This window comes from Lagopus leucura, unplaced genomic scaffold (assembly GCF_019238085.1).
Source record: "Lagopus leucura isolate 7727_CA_CO unplaced genomic scaffold, USGS_WTPT01 145-8_obj-0_obj, whole genome shotgun sequence".
In the NCBI taxonomy this organism is placed as follows: domain Eukaryota; kingdom Metazoa; phylum Chordata; class Aves; order Galliformes; family Phasianidae; genus Lagopus; species Lagopus leucura.
Window position 1 is genome coordinate 29,249 of NW_024966735.1, and position 20,644 is coordinate 49,892.

The 20,644-nt window shown below is 56.3% G+C and overlaps 3 protein-coding genes across 3 annotated transcripts; 1 reads left to right on the plus strand and 2 right to left on the minus strand.

Annotated features, from left to right (window-relative positions):
* Window positions 1-3,026: 3,026 nt before the first annotated feature.
* AMH (anti-Mullerian hormone) lies at window positions 3,027-8,110 on the minus strand. The gene is made up of 6 exons (XM_042893410.1): window positions 8,081-8,110; window positions 6,718-7,683; window positions 6,053-6,231; window positions 5,252-5,375; window positions 4,949-5,132; window positions 3,027-4,786 (listed from the first exon to the last, which is right to left on the minus strand). The coding sequence occupies exons 2-6, from the start codon at window positions 7,259-7,261 to the stop codon at window positions 3,880-3,882; spliced, it is 1,938 nt and encodes a 645-aa protein (XP_042749344.1). The 5' UTR covers window positions 7,262-7,683; window positions 8,081-8,110; the 3' UTR covers window positions 3,027-3,879.
* A 476-nt stretch (window positions 8,111-8,586) lies between these two features.
* On the minus strand, window positions 8,587-13,734 carry SF3A2 (splicing factor 3a subunit 2). Its single transcript, XM_042893411.1, has 9 exons — window positions 13,684-13,734; window positions 12,502-12,675; window positions 12,031-12,102; window positions 11,659-11,705; window positions 10,933-11,042; window positions 10,252-10,301; window positions 9,799-9,939; window positions 9,233-9,301; window positions 8,587-9,058 (listed from the first exon to the last, which is right to left on the minus strand). Exons 2-9 carry the CDS (start codon window positions 12,625-12,627, stop codon window positions 8,726-8,728), a joined length of 948 nt encoding a protein of 315 aa, XP_042749345.1. The 5' UTR covers window positions 12,628-12,675; window positions 13,684-13,734; the 3' UTR covers window positions 8,587-8,725.
* Window positions 13,735-13,786: 52 nt separating this feature from the next.
* Window positions 13,787-20,491, plus strand: PLEKHJ1 (pleckstrin homology domain containing J1). The gene is made up of 6 exons (XM_042893419.1): window positions 13,787-13,938; window positions 14,974-15,041; window positions 15,986-16,052; window positions 17,783-17,873; window positions 18,066-18,129; window positions 18,333-20,491. The coding sequence occupies exons 1-6, from the start codon at window positions 13,845-13,847 to the stop codon at window positions 18,396-18,398; spliced, it is 450 nt and encodes a 149-aa protein (XP_042749353.1). The 5' UTR covers window positions 13,787-13,844; the 3' UTR covers window positions 18,399-20,491.
* The last annotated feature ends 153 nt before the right edge of the window (window positions 20,492-20,644 follow it).

Genomic DNA, 20,644 nt, shown 5'->3' on the forward strand with positions numbered 1-20,644 from the left:
TTTGGGAGCAGGAAACACAGCCCTCATGGCCCAGCTGTTGCTGTCACTGAGTGGCAGTTCTCACTTGTGGCACCAATCCAGCACTGTGACACAGGGCAGCAGGCAGCCAGCACCGAACCCAGACCCCAGGCATTGTCCCCATAGTGGGGCCCATCTGGCGGATCCCACAAGGGTTGGGATTGCTCAGGCGCAGCCCAACACTGCAGCAAGGAGCCAGCTAGTGGTGAAACCCATCTTAGCAGATAATCAAATACCAACGTGCTCAGAGATACAGACACAGGCACCAGGGAGGAGCTAGCAAAGCTCCAGCCTGGCCCTAGCAGCCACCAGGACTGCAAACAGGGGCTGGTTCCATCCGCTCATCCCCAGCTTCATTCAGCATCTCTGGCTCTGGCTCTCGGAGGGTTCACGCAGCTGACCCCCATCCCACCTGACCGTGCACATGCACCCACGTTTGCTCCTGTTTGCACAGGGCCTAAAGGAGGTGGGGACCCGGTGTGGTGTCCCTGAGCAGCAGTTGGACGTCCCTGAGCTGAGCATGCCTGAGCCGACGTCGCACAGCACGGAAAAGAAGCGTGAGAAAAGTGCAGAGAAGGTGGGAGCAAAGGGCAGCGCCGCGGTGCCTGCAGGTAGGAGTGCATGGAAAATCCTCATCAACCCCAACACTGCCCCACTGTCCCATGTCCCCAGGCAGCCCACGGGCACCATCTGGTGATGGGTTGGGGATGGAACCCCCCATTTCTGCAATATGAACCCCACGGGGTTTGATGCAACCCTTGTGAGGCTGCACAGGGGGTGTCAGGGTCCACCTATGGTAATTCTGAGTTCCTTTGGGTTCCCAGTCCCCAAGAGCCTCCCCGTGAAAGCAAAAGTGGAGCCCCACAGCCTGGACCCCGCGGAGGAGCCGCTCATCTGGGAAGGGCTCACCCTCAACAAGTGCATCCTGGTGGCCTCCATCGTCGCCCTGCTCAGCGTCAGCTTCCAGGTGCTCCAAGGTGAGCGCTGTCCCTGTGCTGCCAGGATGGCTGCACCTCAACATTGCCACCTCCATCCCCTGCCCTCTTTCCCCTTTTCTCTTCCAGCTCCACCATGCCCCAGGGACGGTGTCAGCAGTGGCAAGCAAGAGCCCCCAGCAGCTCCCATCCATGGTGAGTTCGGAGCTGGGTGGGTTCCACAAGAGGCTGCTGGGGTTTTAGGGTTAGGGGTAGGGTAGGGCTTGGGTTGTGGCTCATTGCTCTCCATCCCCAGAGGTCATTATCCCCAAAGAGGAGGTCCCAGAGGTGGTGGCTCCACAGCCCGTCCTGCCTGAGAGCAGCATACCGGAGGATGACGATGGTGACGATGATGGTGACGATGATGACGAAGCGGACAGCAACCTGGTATGGGGCTGAAGGTGGGGGGACAGCATCCTCTGGTGCAGAGGAGATCATGGTCCCTGGAGGTGTTAAAGAACCATGGAGATGTGGCACTTGGGTTCATGGTCAGTGGGCATGGTGGGTGTGGGCAGGGGTCAGGTTTGGGGATCTGAGAGGTCTTTTCCAACCGGAATGGCTCTGTGATCCTCCATGGGAGGGACGGAGAGGGCATGAAGTGTGTGACACCGCTGTCTCCCAGGCCGAGCCCTGGATCTTCAAGAAGTGGTTTGGCCGCTCGGAGCCGGGACATGAGGAAGAGCCTGGAGAAGAGGAGGAAGAGCCCACAGAGAAACCTCAGGAGCCAACAGCCAAAGTGGAGCTGAGGAAGGTCCAGGAGAAACCACGGGGCCCAGAGAAGAAAGAGGAAAAGACCCGAGGTCCGGAGAAGGAGGAGAAAAAGGAGGAGAAGGAGGAAGAGAAAAAGGAGGAGAAGGAAGAGAAGAAAGAGAAGAAGGAGGAGAAGAAGGAAAAGAAGGAGGAGAAGAAGGAAGAAAAGAGAGAAGAGAAGAAGGAAAAGAAGGAGGAGGAGAAGGAGGAGGAGGAGAAGGAGGAAGAGGAAGAGGAGAAGGAAGAGAAGAAGGAGGAGAGACCGCGTGGCCCAAAGAAGGAGGAGAGGCCCAAGGAGGGCCGCGCAGCCCCAGCAGAGAGGAGCAGCCGTCGGGAGCCGCGTCCCAAGGACCGGAGTCCTGAGGAGAAGCCCCCCAGAGCCCCCCGGGCGCACAGGGAGCCCGAGCAGCAGCAACACAAGAAGAGACGCCGTGAGGGGAAGGAGAGCCGGCGGGAGAAGGATGAGCAGCACAGGGATGGCAGCAAGGGCAGAGCGGGCAGAGCTGAGCGGCAGGAGAGCGGCCGGAGGAACTGGGGGCTGCCACGGGGCGAGCAGCGGGGCAGGAGGGCCAGGGAGCCAACGGGGAGGGACAGGGCGCGAGAGGGCCGGCGGCGTGACTGAAGGCTGCCAGGGACCGACTGGGCCCGGCCCCACGGATACACGGCCACCATCTGTCTGCTGGACCCCCCTGCTGCCACCACGCCTTCAGCCTTTGTCCCCATAGCCAGAGTGGCTGCAAGCAAAGTGGGGATACTGGGGACCTGCTGTACCCATGGGACATTGGGACCTGCTGTGCCAACGGAGACATTGGGGTCCTGCTCTGCTGATGGGGACACTGGGATCTGCTGTGCCCATGGGGACAAAGGGGCACTGCTGTGCTGATGGGGACACTGGGGTCCTGCTGTGCTGATGGGGACAATGGGATCTGCTGTGCCCATTGAGACATTGGGGTCCTGCTCTGATGATGGGATTCATCTGTGCCCACGAGTGACTGAGTCCTGCTGTTCCCATGGTGACACTGAGCTCTGCTTTGCCAACGGGGACGTTGGGGTCTTGCCCTGCCTGTGGGGACATCGGCCACCCAGCCCAGCATGAGCTTCTGTGGGGACTCTAGGACTCCCCAGGATGAAGGCAGCCCATAGGGAGCATGGAAATGAGCTCTGCTCCCCCTGGGCTTCATGCCACCCTCCATCCCCAGCTGCAGCAGCAGCTCATTGTCTCCCATGCTGACACCTAAGGAGCAAGGATGCACTCCTGGCAAACAGAGGGGTCTGCAGCCCTGGTAGCTCTTTAATTGAGTGAATGATTTTATTGAAAAAACAAATCAAAGAGAGAAGTGCGTTCTGGGTGAAGGAAGCCAGGCTGCCCTCGGAGCGTGGACACGTGGCCCCAGTGCAGGAGGCCCAAAGCTTCAGAACCAGAGCTCAGGTCCTGCCCCGCAGAGCTGCTTTTAGGGAGAAAGCACACGAGCATCACCACACAGTGCTGCAGCAACTGCAGGAGACTCCAACTGCAGCGGGTTTGAGTATTCGCTAAACCAGTAGTGGTTAAAACAAACCGATGTTCATTTTTAAGAAGGTATTAAATGTCTTAAAAAAAAAAAATATATATATATATATATATATATACCATGTTTCTGGATACGTTTGTGTGTTGTGAAGAGAGAACGCAGAGCAAAGACAGAGGGGTGGGGGGCTGTGCCCCTGTCACAGGAGCTCAGCCTGGTGGTGGGGTTCCATGGAGCTCAGCTGGGAGCTGGCACAGAGCAGCCGGGCTCTGTGTGCTGATGTCATTAACACTATTAATGTTAAGACAAGTCATGGGATCTGCCGTGCTCTGGGGAGTGGTGACAGCATGGAGCAGCACAGCAGCACCCAGCAGCAAGCCCAGCACTGCAGCCATTGCCATGGCCAAGTGTGGGGATGGGACCCCATGGAACAGCAGAGTGGAACCGGGGGTTTTGCCCCCAAGGGCTCAGGGATGGGTGCAGCCATGGGTCACTGTAGGGCAGCACAACCCCACAGAACAAAAACAGAACCAGAGCAACGCTAGGAGGCAAACCAGGAGGAAAAGGCGCTCGGAGGGATGCTCCCATCCCAGCCAGGAGCACCGCACGAGGGCTGCAGGTGGGAACCTCTACCGACAGCCGCACTCCTCCGCCACCATGTTGGGGAACTTGCGCACCTCCAACCCCTCGGCCGAGACGCTGATGATGAGCTGGTCCGAGTAACGGACGGGCACGCAGCATGGAGCGCGCTGCAGCGGCGAGCCCCGCTCCTGCATGCCCAGCAGCAGCACGGTGTGCGAGTGGTAGCCGGGCACGCGGGTGGAGAGGGGCAGCTTGCAGGGCCCCTCGCAGTTGTTGGCCGCGTAGACGGTGGGCATGACGATGAAGTTGCGGTCGCGCAGGTCGATGGTCAGCTCCTGCAGCCGGCAGTGCGCCTGGTGCCGCGCGCTGCGGTTTTGCCGCAGGACTTTCCTCCTCTCCTGCCAACGCGCCCGCACCGTTTGCAGCGCCTTCAGCAGCAGCAATGCGTGCAGCTTCCCCGAACCTGGGGGCTGCCCGCCCGCAGCCGGCCCTGGAGATTGGTAGCAGAAGCTCAGGAGGTGCTGGAAGAGCCCCATGTTGGCTTGGAATTCCGGGATGTCCCTCAGCTCATGGATCACAGCCTGCAGTTTGCCCATTAGCAGCTGCAGCACCGTCCCCTCTGGCTGCCAGTCCCCAAAATGCTGCTCCAGCCCCACGCCACCTTCCTGGGGGAAGAGCAGCACCGAGGGCTCCTCTGACTGCACCAGGCGCTCCAGGGCGGCCGTCTCCGACAGGTTGAGCAGTTGGTGCGGGAGCGTCTCCATCATCTGGAAGTCCAACCAGTGCTGGGAGCTGGGCTGGGTGGGCGGCTCGCTGCGGGGGCTCAGCACCCGGCGGATGAAGAGGGTCAGCACACCCAGGAACTGCCCGCTGTCCCCTGCCATTGGGGATGTGGTGTTGGCTGGGCTGGCGGTGGTGGAGGGCGGCAGCTCTGCGGTGCCGGGATGGGGTGGGCTGTGGGGAGAACACAGAACACAGTGGTGTAAAGGACTGGGACACAGCACTCCAAACCACCTTGGTGTGCCATGCGTCTTCCCAACCAGGGTCCAAGGGACGGGACAGGGGAGACTACAGTGCCCTTTTCCCCTTTCCCCTCATGGTTTTCCACGCACGGACCTGAGCTGTGGGTAGGGAGCCACATCCACCACCCCACTGGCAGAGAGATAGGAGGAAGGAGCTGCAGCGTCATCCTCAGGTGTTGACCCAGCCAGCAGGAGCAGCACCGGCGTCATCCTTGTAAAACACTTCTCATCCGAGCCAAAGAGGAGCTGCTGGGTCTCCATGAGGGACAGAGGAGCACCTGGAGATGGGGACACAGTGGGGACAGTGCTGCAGGACCCCCCCAGTCCGTCATCACTGCCAGGTCCCCAGCGCTCAGCCATCAGCACCACTGTTCCCGTGGGCTGTCCCCAAACCTACCTCCATCCCCGCGGTGCCTGATGGTCAGGGACACCTGGAAGCTCAGCTCCTTGCTGCTGCTGGTCACAGCAGCCACCGTGGCTCTGAGGAGCAGGTACTGCGTATCCCTAGTGAAGCAAAGGCTCTGTGGGGAGCAAAAGGCACAAGAGCCCCTGAGATCCCGCAGGAGGCATCACGGGGGTCAGCAAGACCCCTCTGCAGACCAGTCCCTGTTTCCCAAGCACCCAGGGACTGATCCAGCCCAAGGTATGGAGTTAGGAGGCTCTCGAACTGGTCTCAGGCTGAGGAGAACAGGGAGGGAAGGGAGCAGGGCATGGGGGCAGCTGTGCACCCTCAGAATGGGCTGAGCACCCCCAGAGCATGGGATGAGCACCTCCAGTTCGGGCTGAGCACCCCTCGGTGTTGTTCCTTTGTCCCTGGCAGCAGCTTGGGGACAGGGTAACAGCACCATCTTCAGGAACTGCTCTGCCCGGACTGCCCCAGTGGGAGAGAGGGTGTGGGAAAAGCACTAGGATGGAGTGGGGAAGACAAAGGGAGAGGATGGGATAGAGAGACCTTTAGGAGGGGGAAGGGAAGGGAAGGGAAGGGAAGGGAAGGGAAGGGAAGGGAAGGGAAGGGAAGGGAAGGGAAGGGAAGGGAAGGGAAGGGAATGGGCAAACCTCTGGAAGGAAATGAGAAAAATGCTGGAAAGGAATAGGATGGGATAAGTGCTGGAAGGGGAAGGGAGGGAAGGAGATGGGAAGCTGCTGGGCAAGCAGAGCCAAGGTCCCCCCTCTCCCCCTGCCTCCCAAGGTCACCCACCTGCTCCTGTGTCAGCCCCATGCCCTCCACCAGCAGCTCCTGGCGGCCCTCAGCCCCTCTCCCTGTGGGGCTGCCTGGGTAGAACAGCAGCAGAGCGACCTGCAGCTCTCCCAGCACCTGCCCCACCTCCACATGGAACGGCAGCCTGAACCAGAGCCTGGCCTGTGCTTCCCATTTCACTGCAAAGAGAGCACAGGGTGGGTGAAGCATGCAGCCATAACAGAGCAAAGGGAGAGGAAGGGGCTCAGGGGCTGAGCGCTGCTCCTCACATCACTCAGAGCAGTGGCAAACTATGAGTGCTTGAGGTGATGGAGGGCAGCACAGTACATTTGGTGGGGAACCCCCAAGCACCACTGTTGGGTTTTTTCCCAGTTGGACAGAATAGAGTGAAACTTCAATGACTGAGACAGTAAGGGAGAAATGCTGCTGCTCCAGAACCAAACTGAGCAGTGCAGAACCGGCTGATTTTGCAGCGCTGGGTGTTCATTGCACGCAGGCTCTCAGTGCTATGAAAGCTTCTGACACACATACATGAGGAGAGGATCTATTGGACAGCTTTATCTTAAAGCAAACCCAACCTGCAAATCCAACTCTTCACCCACACCTCCATCTCAGGCCCATCGATAGCACCGGCCTTCCCCCCACCACGACCCTCCAGCTCCTACCTTCCTCCAGATGCAGGACAAGGAATCTCTGCAGCCCCATCCCCGGCCCTGCCAGGTGCTCCTGGAGCTGCTGCAGCGCTCGGAGCACGCCTTGTGCATCTCCACCTGGGCACAGCCCAAAGGTCTCGGGGCTGCGGTGCTTCCAGCCGGCGCGCAGCACCTTGATGAAGGTGCTTTCATAGCGGGTGAGGACCCCCACCACCTCGACGTGGGATGGGTGGACCTCACTGCGGTCCATCTTCAGGCGGCACACGGGGCCCTCCAGCCCCCCCAGGGGCCAGGGCTGCAAGCTGGAGCCGTCGGCCTGTGTGCAGCTTGCTGCAGGCTCAGGGAGGAGGCGAGAAGCCACAGCCATCTTCAGTCTCACCGCCGAGCCGGGTTGCGCTCTGCTCACATTTTCCTTCTTTGCTCCAAGTTCCACCTCCTCTGAGAGGCTCTGCCCCAGCACAGCCTCTGCTCCATGGCTCCCTTTTCTCGGCAGAGCTGCGGAGCGGAGCAGCAGCAGCACCAGGTATGGAAGCAGCACCCCGAGAATCGCCTTCATCCCCCTTGTTCCACTGCACCCAAAGCAGCCGCCGAGCCGCCCGATGCACCTCTGTGTGCAGCAGGACCCACGGCTCCCTTTTAAAAGCAGTGGCCTTGAGTGGCCAAGGCACAACACACCTCCCCTGCGAAACACGGCTGCTGCCCCGCTGCAAAGGAGGGAGGGCCGGGTCAGAGGAACTTTTCTGTTCTATTTTTGGGTTTAGCATCCAGTATTGGAAACTGAAGAAAAGAAAGAAGAGAAAAAAAAAAAAAAACAAAAAAAAACAAAACTGTAAAGCTGTTTCCCTTTGGTTGTAGGGATGCGTGTCCTTGAGTTGAGATGTTTTGAGAAGAGGGTGGAAACGGGGCTGGAGGTTTCGCAGGGATTGGCGCACACCATCCCCATCGGCAGCGACGTTGGGAGGAGCGGGCTGTGCACACCTGGGGGAGAGGGCGAAGATAAGGGGGAGACATTTGGGAAAAGGAAATGCCCGAAGCTCCCTCCGCTGGGCGCCTCCCCCTCAGAGCACAGAGGCTGTGCACGTCTCCAGCCTCACAACGCGTGCAGAACAGCACCTAACAGGTGCCAATGTACGTGTGCAAGGCCCCCGTGCACGAGCAGAGCCTTGTTCTGCGTTCCCAGGACTCGTGCAGGGCGAAGCTCAGCATACAGCCCCAGCATACAGACCCAAAGTGCACAGACCAAAGGGCTCCCAAACACGGCCTGCATGCAGGAGGCTCAGCCCAGTTGTTTCAGGCATGGAGGCTCCATGTTGGGCATCGACAGCCAAGAGAGCAGCAGGGTGTTGGGGTTTCTAAGCTGCCAGTGAAAGCTCACCCCATGCTTTTCAAGGGCTCTTGAGAAGCGGCATGAAGTGATTCCCTTCAAAGAGAAAGCAGATTTCTGTGCTTCTGGCTGCCATCCGAGCTGCTGCACGGAGCTCAGTGCTGGGAGGAAAAACGAGGTCTGTGAGTGCAGCACAAGGGAGGCTCTGACTGTGAACGCAATCGAGCAGGAAGACAGAGAGCTGAACACGTAGGGCACTGTGCTCCCCATCATTCTGCCAAAAACACGACTCCCTTCTGCGTGCCCACGGCCAGCCAACTCGGTTAAAGGACTCCAGCTGAATAGCAACTGATTCATTGGTCATTATGGGATACACGTGAGGTCAGGATGGGGAAACGCAGCTCTGGCAGCTGACTGAGGTGTCAGGGGAGCTCCTGTCTTTTGTGTCCTCTTTGGACCATTCTGCTAACATAACCAGGTGGGGAATGTTTGACACGTTGAAGGACAAAATAAAGCGACCACGCAACAAGATTTCAACGGGAAGAAAGAGAGAAAGCAAAAGTGAAAACCTTTTAATGGATCTACAGGATCTAGTCAAAATCACTGGCATACAAAACAAGACTATTTTACCCCAATCAGTTGTGACCTGCATATAAAAAGCTATGAGCCAGACGAGTCCGGTGGGATGGAGGGGCTTCAGTTGGAGGGAGGCGGAGGGGGAATAGTGCCCGGCCCCTCCGTGGGGAGGGGGGGTCTCATCATGGGTGGCAGAGGAGCAGGGGGAGGGACGCCGGGCGCCGGTGGCAGCTGAGGTGGCACTGGAGGAGGCGGCACTGGTCCAGAGGGTGGCATGGGGGGCAAAGTCATCCCTCCCGGAGGAGGTGGAGGCATTGAGTCTGGCAGGGGGGGCCTGGGGGGCAATCCGTTCATCAGCGGAGGTGGAGGAGGCCGCTTCACGGTCGGAGGGCCAGGAGGAAGGTTGGGGGGAGCTGGGGGCTTCTCCATTTTGAAGTGGAATTGAAGGAAGAACTGGGGAGAGGGAGAAGAGCGAAGAGAAGGAAACCATCAGCTCTCAGGACAACTTTGTGCCATCACACGTCAGCGACTTCAGCACCAAAACCCAAATGGATGCGACTCCACTGTCTTTTCCCCCAGGCTCTGCCCTCCCCTTCAACCCTTAAGATGCCGCCACGCTCCAGCTACCTGTTTGGTTTCCCTGTTCCAGTGGGTCCAAAACTTTCCCTCCGCTTTGTCGATTTCTCTGCTTGGCACCTGCAACAAAGAAGAACAGGGAGCTATTATTAGCAGCACCAGATGAGCTCCGTGGCCCTTTCTAGCACCACAGCCTGCCAGATAAGCAGCTATTCCAGGCCTTTGTGAGATGCGCTCGTCTCGGATGTTATTAGATAGAGATGGGGGCAGCAAAGAATTGAGTTACTTCCCTATCGGTCAAGGACAGGCAGAAAAAACCCCTCTCAACATCTGCACAAAGGCTGAGAGCAGAGCCCAGGAGGATCCTTTCTGTGCCAGACACTGAGAATTCAACGCCTCCCAAAGCTCAGTGCAGAGCCTGGTTTCCATGCCAGAGTCCTCCAGTAATTCTCAGCAGAGTTTAACAACTTCCAGCCACGTCTTCCTGACCTTCCTTTCCAGGCCATTAACCCCAAAAAAGGCTTAGAACAGAGCAAGTCTGTGACGGCCATCACTGGGAACTAATGTCCTGGAAAATATGGGAGCTCTCCCTGTCATCAGTCAGCCCCAAACGTTACCTTGAAGGCGATGGTTTCGTAGGGCTCTGCTGCCATCAGGAGGTACTGCCAGCGCCGATCTGGGGGCTCAATCCTTTGCTCATACGCCGACATGAACCGATGGCGAGGCATGATGCTTTCTGCAATCTCTGGGTAATCGATCTGCAGGGGGATTATGGCAGATTTCAGTGCCCCCCTGATGCACTCCTCCTTCATGCAGGAGGAACCCCTCAGATATGGAAGAACAGCTGAAGAAGAGAAGCTCCCAACTGAAAGCTTACTGTTGCCAAAGAAAACAGCTCAACAATTACGATCATGGATTCTTCCATTTAGCTGACACAGTCAGCAGCAGCGAAGAAGCAAGATAAGCCCTTTTTGTTTCTATTTTATTATTACCTCATGAGTCTTGCAAAGAACTGCTCATTTAGCCAAGCTTTTACTTGGATAACCCAGAAACCAAGAATTTGACCTTACCTGGAAGAGAAGGCTCTGCTGGCCTGTCTCTGGATCTCTCTGTTTGGTCACTGTAAAGAAAAGAAGAAAGCTTAGTACATGACATAAAGGTCAGCACGATATTCCTTCTGCCCTAGGAAGCTCCAAACAACAAAACATGACAGGACTTTATTTCCCATTTATCAAATAAAATGCCACAATGTCTTCAAGCGAAGTTCCTGTGGGTGTCTGCTGAAATGCAGCTGCTGTGGGGCACAGACACTGACACACTGAGAGCACAGCTGGGAGATAAAGCAGCCGTGCCTTGTGGTGAAGGCCAAAATCAAACAGCGGGGAGTTCAGAGAGAAAAGACTGAGCAATGCATCCAGTGGGTGACTTGTGAGCAATAGTGAGAGATGGCAGAGCACAACAGAAGGAAGAGAGACTGAAGCGACGCCATCATCTCCCCTATGACCACTGTGAGAGCTGACAGACTGAGCCCTACTGATCTATTATTAAAGTGGCTCCCACTTGACTGTCAGCAATAGAGACACATCCCATGGGCAATGCAAACAATAAAGGACATCAGGAGATAAGCCCCTATCTTATTTATGGACAGCTCTGCTCAAAAAGCTGATGAACAATTCATGCCCACAGCTCTGCACTTCAAGCAAGCTCCAGCAGCCACAGGGCATCTGCTGCCACAGGCCCTGCTGACAAACCTTTGTAACCCGGCCGTCCAATTTTCACAAACTTCTTCACTTCCACTTTGACTTTTTCTGGTGCAGGTTGGGCAGGGGCTTCCTTTGCTTCCTTGGCAGCTCGACGGGCCCTGGATTCATTGGAAATGTGCAACGTTAAACAGTTACCAGCACTCGGCTCCCAAGGGCAGCTGAAAGGCAGCTGCATCAGCATGGCAGTGTTCTGCACTTCACAGGGAGCACAATGGGAAACTGCTGCTCCTCCTCCTCCTCGAGCACCACGGGAGGCCAGTTTTCTCCAGGCCTTGCCCTGACTACAGGCTGTCACCTCCACCATCTCACCCACCTCCACAGATGACTTCTTAGAAGTCAAAAAGGAAATTAATTCCACAAGCCAGATGTCTACAGCAGAGCAAACCTGAATTCTTAGACTAAAGCTTACGAACTTTTCTCAAGCTGTATTCACAAAGAAGCTTCCTTTACAGCTAGATTTAATCTCCTTTAAAACTCTTTTGCTCCCTTCCCTCAGAAATGCCATAACTGGCTTTGAACTGGAGCTTGTCAGCACTGCTGTTCAGAGCACAGCTAGTTCACACCTGCTGGTGAGTGCCTAGGAAACAGAGATGAAGAACATTCAAGCCCAGCATGCTGCTACATCATGTCAGGTGGTCAGGTTTTATAGGTGCTCACAATCTAATTTTGAAGTGCCTAAGAAATGGAGAATAACTACAGTGGAGAACAACTTACAGATTGGTCTGATGCTTCTTCCCCTGGGTGTGTGCTAAGTAACTTCCCTGGGGGGAGAAGAAAGAAAGTCAGATGAAGACTGAGCTGTTCCTGAACAGAAAGATATTTGTCACGGATGAGAGGTGACATCTCACATTGACAAAGGTATTTTAATCCTCAGAGCACAGCGGAATTGAACTCAAAAATTGCAGATTGCTCACAACTGCTGAACTGTCAGAAACTTGTCATGCTTAACATCCACAGCCTCTGCTCCCCCCATCAGCCCTCCAGCAATCAGCCAACGAGAACAGCTTCGGTTCCAGCACTTGGAGCTGGCATTATTCTAAAATATCTGTTGCCATAGAGATCAAGACAGACAGCTGCTCAACTCACCTCATTGTTATGGAGCGTCAGGCAAAGCTTGCATTCATAAGAACCCAAGTGATTTTTCATAAAATAGGGGTCCTAGGAAGAGAATGTTAAGAAGTTACATGCAAAACCCGTGTTGGAATAACTGAACAACCAAAATCCTAAAGCAGATCCATGCTGCAAGAACTGAGTTCACAGTTATTGACACAACACTGCTTTAGGAATGCAGAGAAAAGAAACAAGAACAGTTTTGATCACTGGTAACACCGTACCCAACTGCAGCAAAATAAGAACCAGTGTCAAGAAGACTGAATGTAACACAACAGAAGCCTGGTGCTGGATCCCCCTGCTTGGCCCTTCCCCAAGTTGCTCGACTCCCTCATCAGTAGGAACAGAAGTATTTATTGCACTCCACAGATCCCCACTAAACCTCTCACCCACCGCTGAGGTGCAGCCCTGACCTCACCCAACACAGCCTGCAGGACTGGGGCTCACCTTGTTGATGTCGATGGTCTCCAAAGCCAGCTGCCGAAGCCTTTCCCTGCGGTCTCGGTTGCTTTCTGAGGCTGAAGCTACGCCTCCACTCCCCGTTTTACCCCCAGGACGGTGCTGAAAATCCATGGTGGGGATTTCTGGGCTTCGGCGACTTCAGGAAAAAAAAATAAAAGTCTGGAAAAATGAAGAAAAGACACATGAGTGACAACAGCTCCCTGAGCTGGGCCTCGCACGGAGCCCCGCCATGAGGACACAGCCCAGGCACGGCAAGCACTCCCTGAGTGTTCCTGGTGTAGGAACTGCTTTGGCAGGGGGTTGGACTCGATGATCTCTGGAGGTCCCTTCCAACCCCTACAATTCTGTGATTCTGTGGTTCCCCAGGTGCTGCCCTGACCCAGTGAGCAGGAACAAAGCGATTCAAAGCTGGAATGAGCACCTGGAGACAGCCCTCGACCTCCCCAGCCCCACAAAGAGGGTGATGGATTCCATCCCAGCTGCTCACCAGGGCGCAGTGAGGCTCAGTGAGAGCCACAGCCCCCCTCCAGGAGCCCCCATTCCCCCACTAAAGGCCTGGGCCCCATTGCCACAATTCCCTCATTAAGAGCTGCAGCCCCCGCAGCCCCTGAGCAGGTTCTGAGACAGCCCTCAACACCTCCTTCCCTCAGCGAGGCCCACAGCCTCCTGCAGACCCCTCATTACCTCAGCAAGGGACAGAGCCACCCCTAACCCACGCCTGTCCTCTCACACAGGGTCACACACCCCCCAGTCACAAGCAGGTCGGTCACACCTCAAACACCCCCCGTCCCCTCTAAGCATCCACATTCCCTGAGCGAGCACCAAAGCCCACCTCAAAGCCCCCTCATCCCTCACAGCCCCCACGTAAGTCCCTCCTGTTTTTTATTCCGGTCTCCCTTCTTCCCCCCCCAGTTTCCTTTCGGAGGGTCACATCCCCCCAAACGCCTCCACTTCCTCAGAAAGGCTTACAGCCCCTCTAAGCCCGCCGCCCCCATCCTCACAGGCCCCACACCCCCCTATTCCCTCAGCGACGGTCACCGCCTCCCCAAAACACCACCGCAGGGACCGCAGTCCCCCCCCAGAACCTTCCCATCCCCTCCACGAGGGTCGCACTGCCCCCATTTCCCCCCCTCAGGCCCACAGCCCCTCCCCCCACAGCCCCCATACCGCCGCGCTCAGCCCCGCTCCCCGCGCCGCGCATGCGCTCTGCCCTCACCCTCCTCCCAGCGACTTCCGGCTTCCGGGAGAAGCACTTCCGGGTCGGCGGGAGAGGGGTCGGGCCGGGCATGGGGCGGCCGTAGCGGGGCGGCGGCTGGCCGGGTTTCGTCATGCGGTACAACGAGCGGGAGCTGCTGTCCCTGTCCCGGCAGCCGGCCGAGAAAGCGGCCGAGATCTTGATGCGGGTCCCCAAAAAGGGCAGCGGTGAGGGAGAAGGGACTGTGGGCGGAGCCGAGGGGCTGGGATGGGACTGGGAGTGATGGACTGGGTGTCCAAGGATGGGAGTGGGAGGGCTGGGGTGGGACTAGGGGTGAAAGGATGGAGATGGGAGTGTTGGAGTGGGGGTGCTGGGATGGACTGGGGGTGCTGGGATGGAGTTGGGGGTGTTGGACTGGGGGTGTTTGGGTGGGAGGGCTGGGATGGAGCTGGGGGTGCTGGAATGGGACGGGGGGGTGAAGGGATGGAGAATGGGAGTATTGGACTGGGGGTGAAGGGATGGAGTTGGGCTGGACTGGGGGTGCTGGGCTGGGAGTGCTGGGATGGAGCTGCGAGTGCTGGGATGAGAGTACTGGAGTGGAAGCACTGGGATCAGAATGGAGGTGCTGGGGTGGGAGCGCTGGGCTGGGAATGGAAGTCCTGTGGTGGAAGCACTGGGATGGGAATGGAGATGCTGGGATGGAGCTGGGAGGACTGGGATGGGAATATTGGGATAGAACTGTGAGTACTGGAGTTGGTATGCTGGGATGGGACTGGAGGTGCTGCACTGGGAGTACTGGGATGGAACTGGAGGTGTGGTACTGGGAATGCTGGGGTGGGACTGGGGATGCTGGGATGAGACTGGGAGTGCTGGGGTGGAACTGTATGTGCTGGGATGGAGCTGGGGGTGCAGCACTGAGGGGTCTGGGATGGGAGTGGGGAGCAGAGTCCACAATCTGGATGTTGGTGGGGTGCTGAGTTGGGGTCCAGAGGTTGATCTTGGACAGGAGTGTGGGAGATGGAGAAGCAGGGCTGGGCAGTGCTGAGGGTCAGAACTGGGAGAGCCAAGGAACAGGGATGGGGCACCGGGAGAAATGGGCTGGTGGAATCCAGGCTGCTGAGCAGCGGGACTGGGAACACAAAATGGGCATGACTGGGAGCAGACTGGGAGGACCAGCAGGGACTGCGAGGCCTTGGGGACTGGCAGATTTGGGGGCCCTGTGCCTGCTGGGCTCGCTGTCACAACACTCTTTTCCTTCTCAGTGTTAAAGAAGCGCCTCGTGAAGCTTGTGGTGAACTTTCTCTTCTATTTCAGGACGGATGAAGCTGAGGTATAAATCCTGCTTCTCTTCACACACACACAGACACACTCACACCTTTTCCTGCATGTTTATCACGTGTGCTTTGAGAAACAGCACAGCACCAGGCTGTCACATCCAGGACGTGGCGTCCTGCACAGTGCAAACTCCTTGGTGGGGTGAGGAGAAGCACTGCCAACAAACCACACCCTGCTTTCTACAAACACAACCCTTGCCCTACAGTGGAGAAAGTTGGACTCTGTGCCATGTATTTGCAGACCTGGAACGTATCACATAAAACCAAGATCCTCCTGTTGAAAAATCAGTGCAGGAGTAATCCTTATAATGTGGCAGGGAGAGCTGCATGCCAAGAAACCAAGAGCTTTTCGTGACATTTTTAGACTTTTCCCAGCATGAGTATTTAACCCTGATCACAGCTGAGCTCCTGTCCTGAGAAATGCTCTCTTCTCGTTTCTGTGGGTGACTGCCAACACAGAACTGATGCACTGGAAATTTACCCTCAAACAGGTGCTTCAACATCAGTGCTGCTGCCTGATTCGCAATCCCCCACTGAAATCTTTTCTCCAAACTAAACAAAATGTGAGAGGCTTCCATTTGTGGCTCATATTACCCAGTGGTTCTCATGTCCTTGCTCAGTGTGTGCTGGCTGGCAGCCTGTCCCTGCCACTGCCTGCTTGTCCTGAGCTGTTCTTCATCCACACACACTGTTCTTAACCTCCTGCAAAGCTTGAAGGCCGCCCTTAGGAAGTAAAATGTTAAACAGTTTATCTTTGTTTGATTTACTGTGCAAGGAAGTAAACTTTATCGCCGTCTTTGCATGACAGAAAGGAACACTGAAGCCCAGACTGAATCAGAGCACACAGAGACTCTTTAGAGGACACTCTGTGAGCTCCGTGGGTTCAGAACACTGGAGCTCTGACAGTGTGTGCTGAACCCCCTCTCTGTATCTTTTCCAGCCCATTGGAGCGCTGCTGCTGGAGCACTGCAGAATCACCAAAGAAGAGGAGAATGTTTTCTCCATCAGTGAGTTCTGTTTGTGTGTTCCCTTCATGTTCCCCTCGCAGTGGCTCTTGGTAAAAGGAAATATTTCCTGCTTTCTTCCCGCTTTTCCCCATTCCCCCTCTGACACCAGCTCAGTGCTCCCCAACCTCCCTCCCCATCCAGTGCTGGTCGGTGCAGAGTTGCCATGCTCCAGTCCTGGGATGGCAGCATCTCCCCATTGCTGTGATGGGCACGGCTGTGTGCAAGGAGAGGAGCAGGAAAAGCAGCCAGCCCACAGCTCAGTGCTTGTGGCAATGCCTCTCTAGGAGGGTTCGGTATTGACAGATTGCTGCTTCTGTGCTGTTGCATTTTATCAAAAAAAAAAAACCAACAAAAAACCCCAAAACACAAGTGGGCTTCAGATAAACCATCTGTGGTGCTGGTGGAGCAGGAGTGCTGTGTCCTTGTGTCGATAGCCGTGGCTCCAGCTGCCTCGCGCTGCGTCGGCCTTTCATCCCAACAACTAATCATTGTGCGAGAGGTATGTGGCAAAAACAACAGGATGTTTCTCCAAGGCCATCCCCGTATCTTTTGGCCTGGCTGTCAGGCGCAGCTGCTTCTCACTGCACAGCCATCTCCCCTCTCCCAGCCAGCAGAGATGGAGCTCTGACCGTCCCACGCAGTCTGAGTGCAGTTGGAGCGTTCTGCTGAGCGCGTGGGGTTTCTGCACTGCCAGAGCTCTGCTGAACCAGAGGTTCCCAAGAAAGGTGTTGGATGTGATGGCACTTGGAGCCGGACTGCGTCCTGAACAGCAGCTCCGAGGGGTTGGATGCTCCTGACCCAGTTATTTCCCCACGTCTCTGTGCGCTGTGTACTAAAAAGCAGAGCTCTGGGGATGATGTTAATTAATTAGATGTCCTGATTCTGTCTTGGTAAAGAATCGGAGTTGTGCAGGGATTTGCTTTCTGCTGTGCACAGTACTGAATTCCCCAGAGCCTCCAGCAAAGACAGGTCAGTACCTTCTCTGAGTGTGATTTCATTCCTCACATAGCTGCCCTCTGCACACCACAAAATCTCTTCCTCGGGGCCGTTTTCCACTCTGGTTACTAAATCTCCTCTGACGCTTTGCAAGGAGGCTCGGGGTGTTTCAGTCTGCGTTTGCCCAGCCCATCTCCAAGCTGTCACTCGTTGAGAAGCTGCTCTTTCCCCTCCAAAGTGTTTTGCTGCTCTGAGCTGACGGGCACTGCAGGCAGCTGCTGGGAAACGCAGAGCAGAAGCGCCTCTGCGGTTGGTGTTGCTTTTGGAAGTGTCTGTCCCAGGCAGGAGTGATGCTGAGGGCTGCTGAGCTGTACTGAGGTCCTCTGGGCCTCCATCACTCCCACACAGCTCTAACACAACTGTATGGGGAAGAGTGGTTATGCTCTGAGTTGAGGGAAGGGGGATGTTAAGGAGTGGCTGTCGCACTGTGTGTGCTTTTTCCAGTCCCTTTCTATTAGCAAACAGCTTTCTGAGCTGGAAGTTCACAGGGGCAAGTTTGGCTGGGCCTTTGATTTTAGCAGGCAGAGAAAGAGTGTAACTCCAAGCCATAGTTAGGAGCATGATTCCAAGCTGCTCACGGTAGGATGGACGGGACAAAGGCCTGGGTTCCCACCTGGTTCACAGGTCATCCTAGATGAACAAAGGTGCTAACTGCAGCCTGGCTGAACCTCACTTTGTTGAGGAGGAAGAGCTCTGCCAGGACCTCACTTAAACCTTTTCCTTGTCCTTGGCAGGTTTCATTGAGGAGCCAGAGAGGAAGTACTGCTTTGAGTGTGACAGCGAAGAGCAGTGCCAGGAATGGATTGAGGCACTCAAGAGAGCCAGGTGGGCCGAGCTCCCTGAGAAGGGTCTGTTTTGAGCTGCACATCTCATGCTGTTTGTTTCCTGGGATCACTCATGGTGAACCTGGGGAGGAAAGCAGCTCCCTCCTCCTGGCCAAGCTTCCCTTTGGCTCTAAATAGCTTTAGAAACTTCCCCGCATTCCTTTCTGCTCAGCCCGCTGTTCTTTTCTTACAGCTATGAGTTCATGAGGAGAAGTTTGATTTTCTACCGGAATGAGATCCAGAAGATGACGGGAAAGGTGAGTTCCTGAGGTTGGCTGCTGGGGTTGGCCTGGATCTCTGGCCTTGCTGCTGCCATCCTGCGTGAGGCTGTTGGCTGCACCGCATGCGGCTGTGCTCTGGAATCAGCACTCAGCCCTGCTGTGTGCCAGGCTGCTGAGAAGGGCTGTCCCAGCTCCCCCTGCCCGTGTCTCACCATCACTTCCCTGTGCTCTCCTTGCAGGACCCCCTGGAGCAGTTTGGGATCTCGGAGGAAGCCCGCTTCCAGCTGGCAAGCCGCAAGCAGTAATTCCACAGGCTCTTTCTGGAGGGTGAAACCCACCTTCCCCCAGAAGGAACAGCAGCAGTTCCCCCCCCCAGTGGTGACCAACTGACTTTCTAATTTATTAGCCAAATGGGGCTTTTTTCTATGATTTTTTTTTTAAGGGAATTCTTTGCACATTCCCACCTCTCCTGCCCTCCCGCAGCCATGGGGGCAGCCATAACTGTTCCATGCAGACTGTGACCTTGTGCACCGATGCTGCTGCAGCCATGGGAGTGACAGCAGGAGCAGAGGAGGAGGGACTGAGCCGAGCTCCAGCACTCACTGTCCTCCAGCAAAGGCTTAGCCCTGGTGCCAGGAGCTGTGGGGCCGGCCCTGTGCCAGCTCTAGCTTCCCCTTAATCCCTGTCCTCCTGCTGGGAGCTGCTCGGCTTTTCTGGCTTAGGATGTTCCTGCAGCAGCCCCTTTCTGTAGGAGGCTGCTCTGGCTGATGGCATTGCTGTGCCACAGGTCTAACCCTGCTGTGCTCTCTTCAACACAAAGCCACTTCCATTCAGCAAGGAGCAGGAAGGCTTCTGTGAACGTGGAGCAGCTCTGCTCGGAGGAAGGGCATCACCCACTGCCACCAGCACCTCCTGGGGTGCTGTTCTGTTTGTCCTTTCTCCAGACAGGCACTGCTCGTTCCTAGAGGCTCCATGAAGCCCACTCTACTGCCAATTAGAGCGCTGTCACAAACGATGCAGAGAATGAAGCTGTAAAGCACAAGGGAGGAAAAACGGGGCTGAGAGCTCCGTGCCGTGATCCTGCTGCCCTCTGCAGTGCTGTGGGCTGGGCTGAGCCTCAGGAGCAGCAGAGAGAGAGACTTGTAAAGGCAGGATCTGCTGCCTTGGGCTGGATGTCAGTGTCGGGGTATGCTGAAGTTGAGCCCTGGGAGCATCGCCTTGCTATGCTGCAACACTGCACTCCCTCTGTGAGCTGCCAGGGAGCAACGAGCGCCTTTGCAGGGACTCTGATAATGAAGCAATGAGCAGTAATAAGCATTAAGGGACATCTCGAGGCTCCTGAATGCAAACAGGGGAAGTGCAGCCGGAGATGAGGGGTGGAAGGTGCTCCCCAGAGCTCAGAGACCCCACGCAGCAGCTCCACTGGGCTTTCCCTGCAGAAAAGCCCCCCCAAAGGTGCAGCCACGCCGATGGCAGAGGGAGCCGCTCAGCCCTGGGGGAGGGGGTGCAACTTTTTCCCAGCCAGGCAGCAAAAAAGCTGCTCTACAATTACAGCAGTAACTGAGCGGGGCGAGCAGCTCGTGCTGCAATGGGGCTGAAGGGAAGTTTTGATTCTCTTCCTTGGCTGGGAAGGAGTGCAGGATTGTGAGCCTGCAGCGGTGCAGCCTGGCTTCTCTCTGTACCTCAGCTGCCGGTACCAGGAGAGCAGCAGATGGCACCGACGCTTTATTTTTAACCTCACGCCCCAGATCTTTTCCTTGCCCTCCCCCGTATCCCCTTTCCCTGCAGCGGTTCGAGTGCCTGCAGCAGCAATCACCAAAAACAAACCGCGCAGGGCAGAAAATAGGGCGGCATTGAAGGCAGATGGCAGCGCTCCTGCAAGCCACAAGCTGGGATTAAAGACCGGAGCAGCACAGAGCTTTGGAGACTCGGTGTCCTCAAATGACTCCAATGACCACCACCAGCTCACGGCCAAGGAGCCCAGTGCTGCTGTCGGCAGCCCCCCGTCCTCCCCCCAGCCCATGGGGACGGCCCCACTCCAGTGGTGGTCACAGGGTGCTGCTGGTGTAAACAGGGACAGCGATGACCCCAACGTTATTGAGGAGGAGACAGTGACATTTCCTAAAACTGAATGTAAGACAAATGCTGTGAAGAGTTGCGTGGGCCTCCGCAGGCCCGGCGACTTAATTAGCAATGAGTTGATCAACTGCTAGCGTAGCGTAGGACACTGTTAGAGCTCAGCAGGAGGGGAAGGTGGTGCTGGAGAGACCCACGTCCGCTGCTGCTGATGTAGAGCCAATTCTGCATGATGTGTTTGTATTGCAGGGGCCCAACCTTCCGAGCGCGGGCTCCGCGGCTGTTGTACAACGACCATTTCCAATAAAACCTCTTTTAATCACTGCGGCCATCAGAGCGTGGTGAGGGGCTGAGCCCCCGAGCCTGGAGGAGCAAATTCCCTATTGCATGAGCGGTGTGAGCAAGAAAGAAGAGAAAATCCTAGAGCACCACAGATAGGGGGTGAGCAGGAGCTGCAGTCCAGCACTGAGCAGTG

What these genes read in the sequence shown, in the direction of transcription:
- SF3A2 (XM_042893411.1), bottom strand. Translation starts at nt 12,627, where the DNA reads ATGGATTTTCAGCACCGTCCTGGGGGTAAAACGGGGAGTGGAGGCGTA. An exon ending in TGGACGGCCGGGTTACAAAG is followed by an intron (nt 10,302 to 10,932) that starts GTTTGTCAGCAG and finishes TTTTCTTTACAG; the next exon opens with TGACCAAACAGAGAGATCCA. An exon ending in ACGAAACCATCGCCTTCAAG is followed by an intron (nt 9,302 to 9,798) that starts GTAACGTTTGGG and finishes TCTTTGTTGCAG; the next exon opens with GTGCCAAGCAGAGAAATCGA.
- PLEKHJ1 (XM_042893419.1), top strand. Translation starts at nt 13,845, where the DNA reads ATGCGGTACAACGAGCGGGAGCTGCTGTCCCTGTCCCGGCAGCCGGCC. An exon ending in GGTCCCCAAAAAGGGCAGCG is followed by an intron (nt 13,939 to 14,973) that starts GTGAGGGAGAAG and finishes TTTCCTTCTCAG; the next exon opens with TGTTAAAGAAGCGCCTCGTG. An exon ending in TCCAGAAGATGACGGGAAAG is followed by an intron (nt 18,130 to 18,332) that starts GTGAGTTCCTGA and finishes CTCTCCTTGCAG; the next exon opens with GACCCCCTGGAGCAGTTTGG.
- AMH (XM_042893410.1), bottom strand. Translation starts at nt 7,261, where the DNA reads ATGAAGGCGATTCTCGGGGTGCTGCTTCCATACCTGGTGCTGCTGCTG. An exon ending in TGTCCTGCATCTGGAGGAAG is followed by an intron (nt 6,232 to 6,717) that starts GTAGGAGCTGGA and finishes CTCTCTTTGCAG; the next exon opens with TGAAATGGGAAGCACAGGCC. An exon ending in CAGGCACCGCGGGGATGGAG is followed by an intron (nt 5,133 to 5,251) that starts GTAGGTTTGGGG and finishes CCCCATCTCCAG; the next exon opens with GTGCTCCTCTGTCCCTCATG.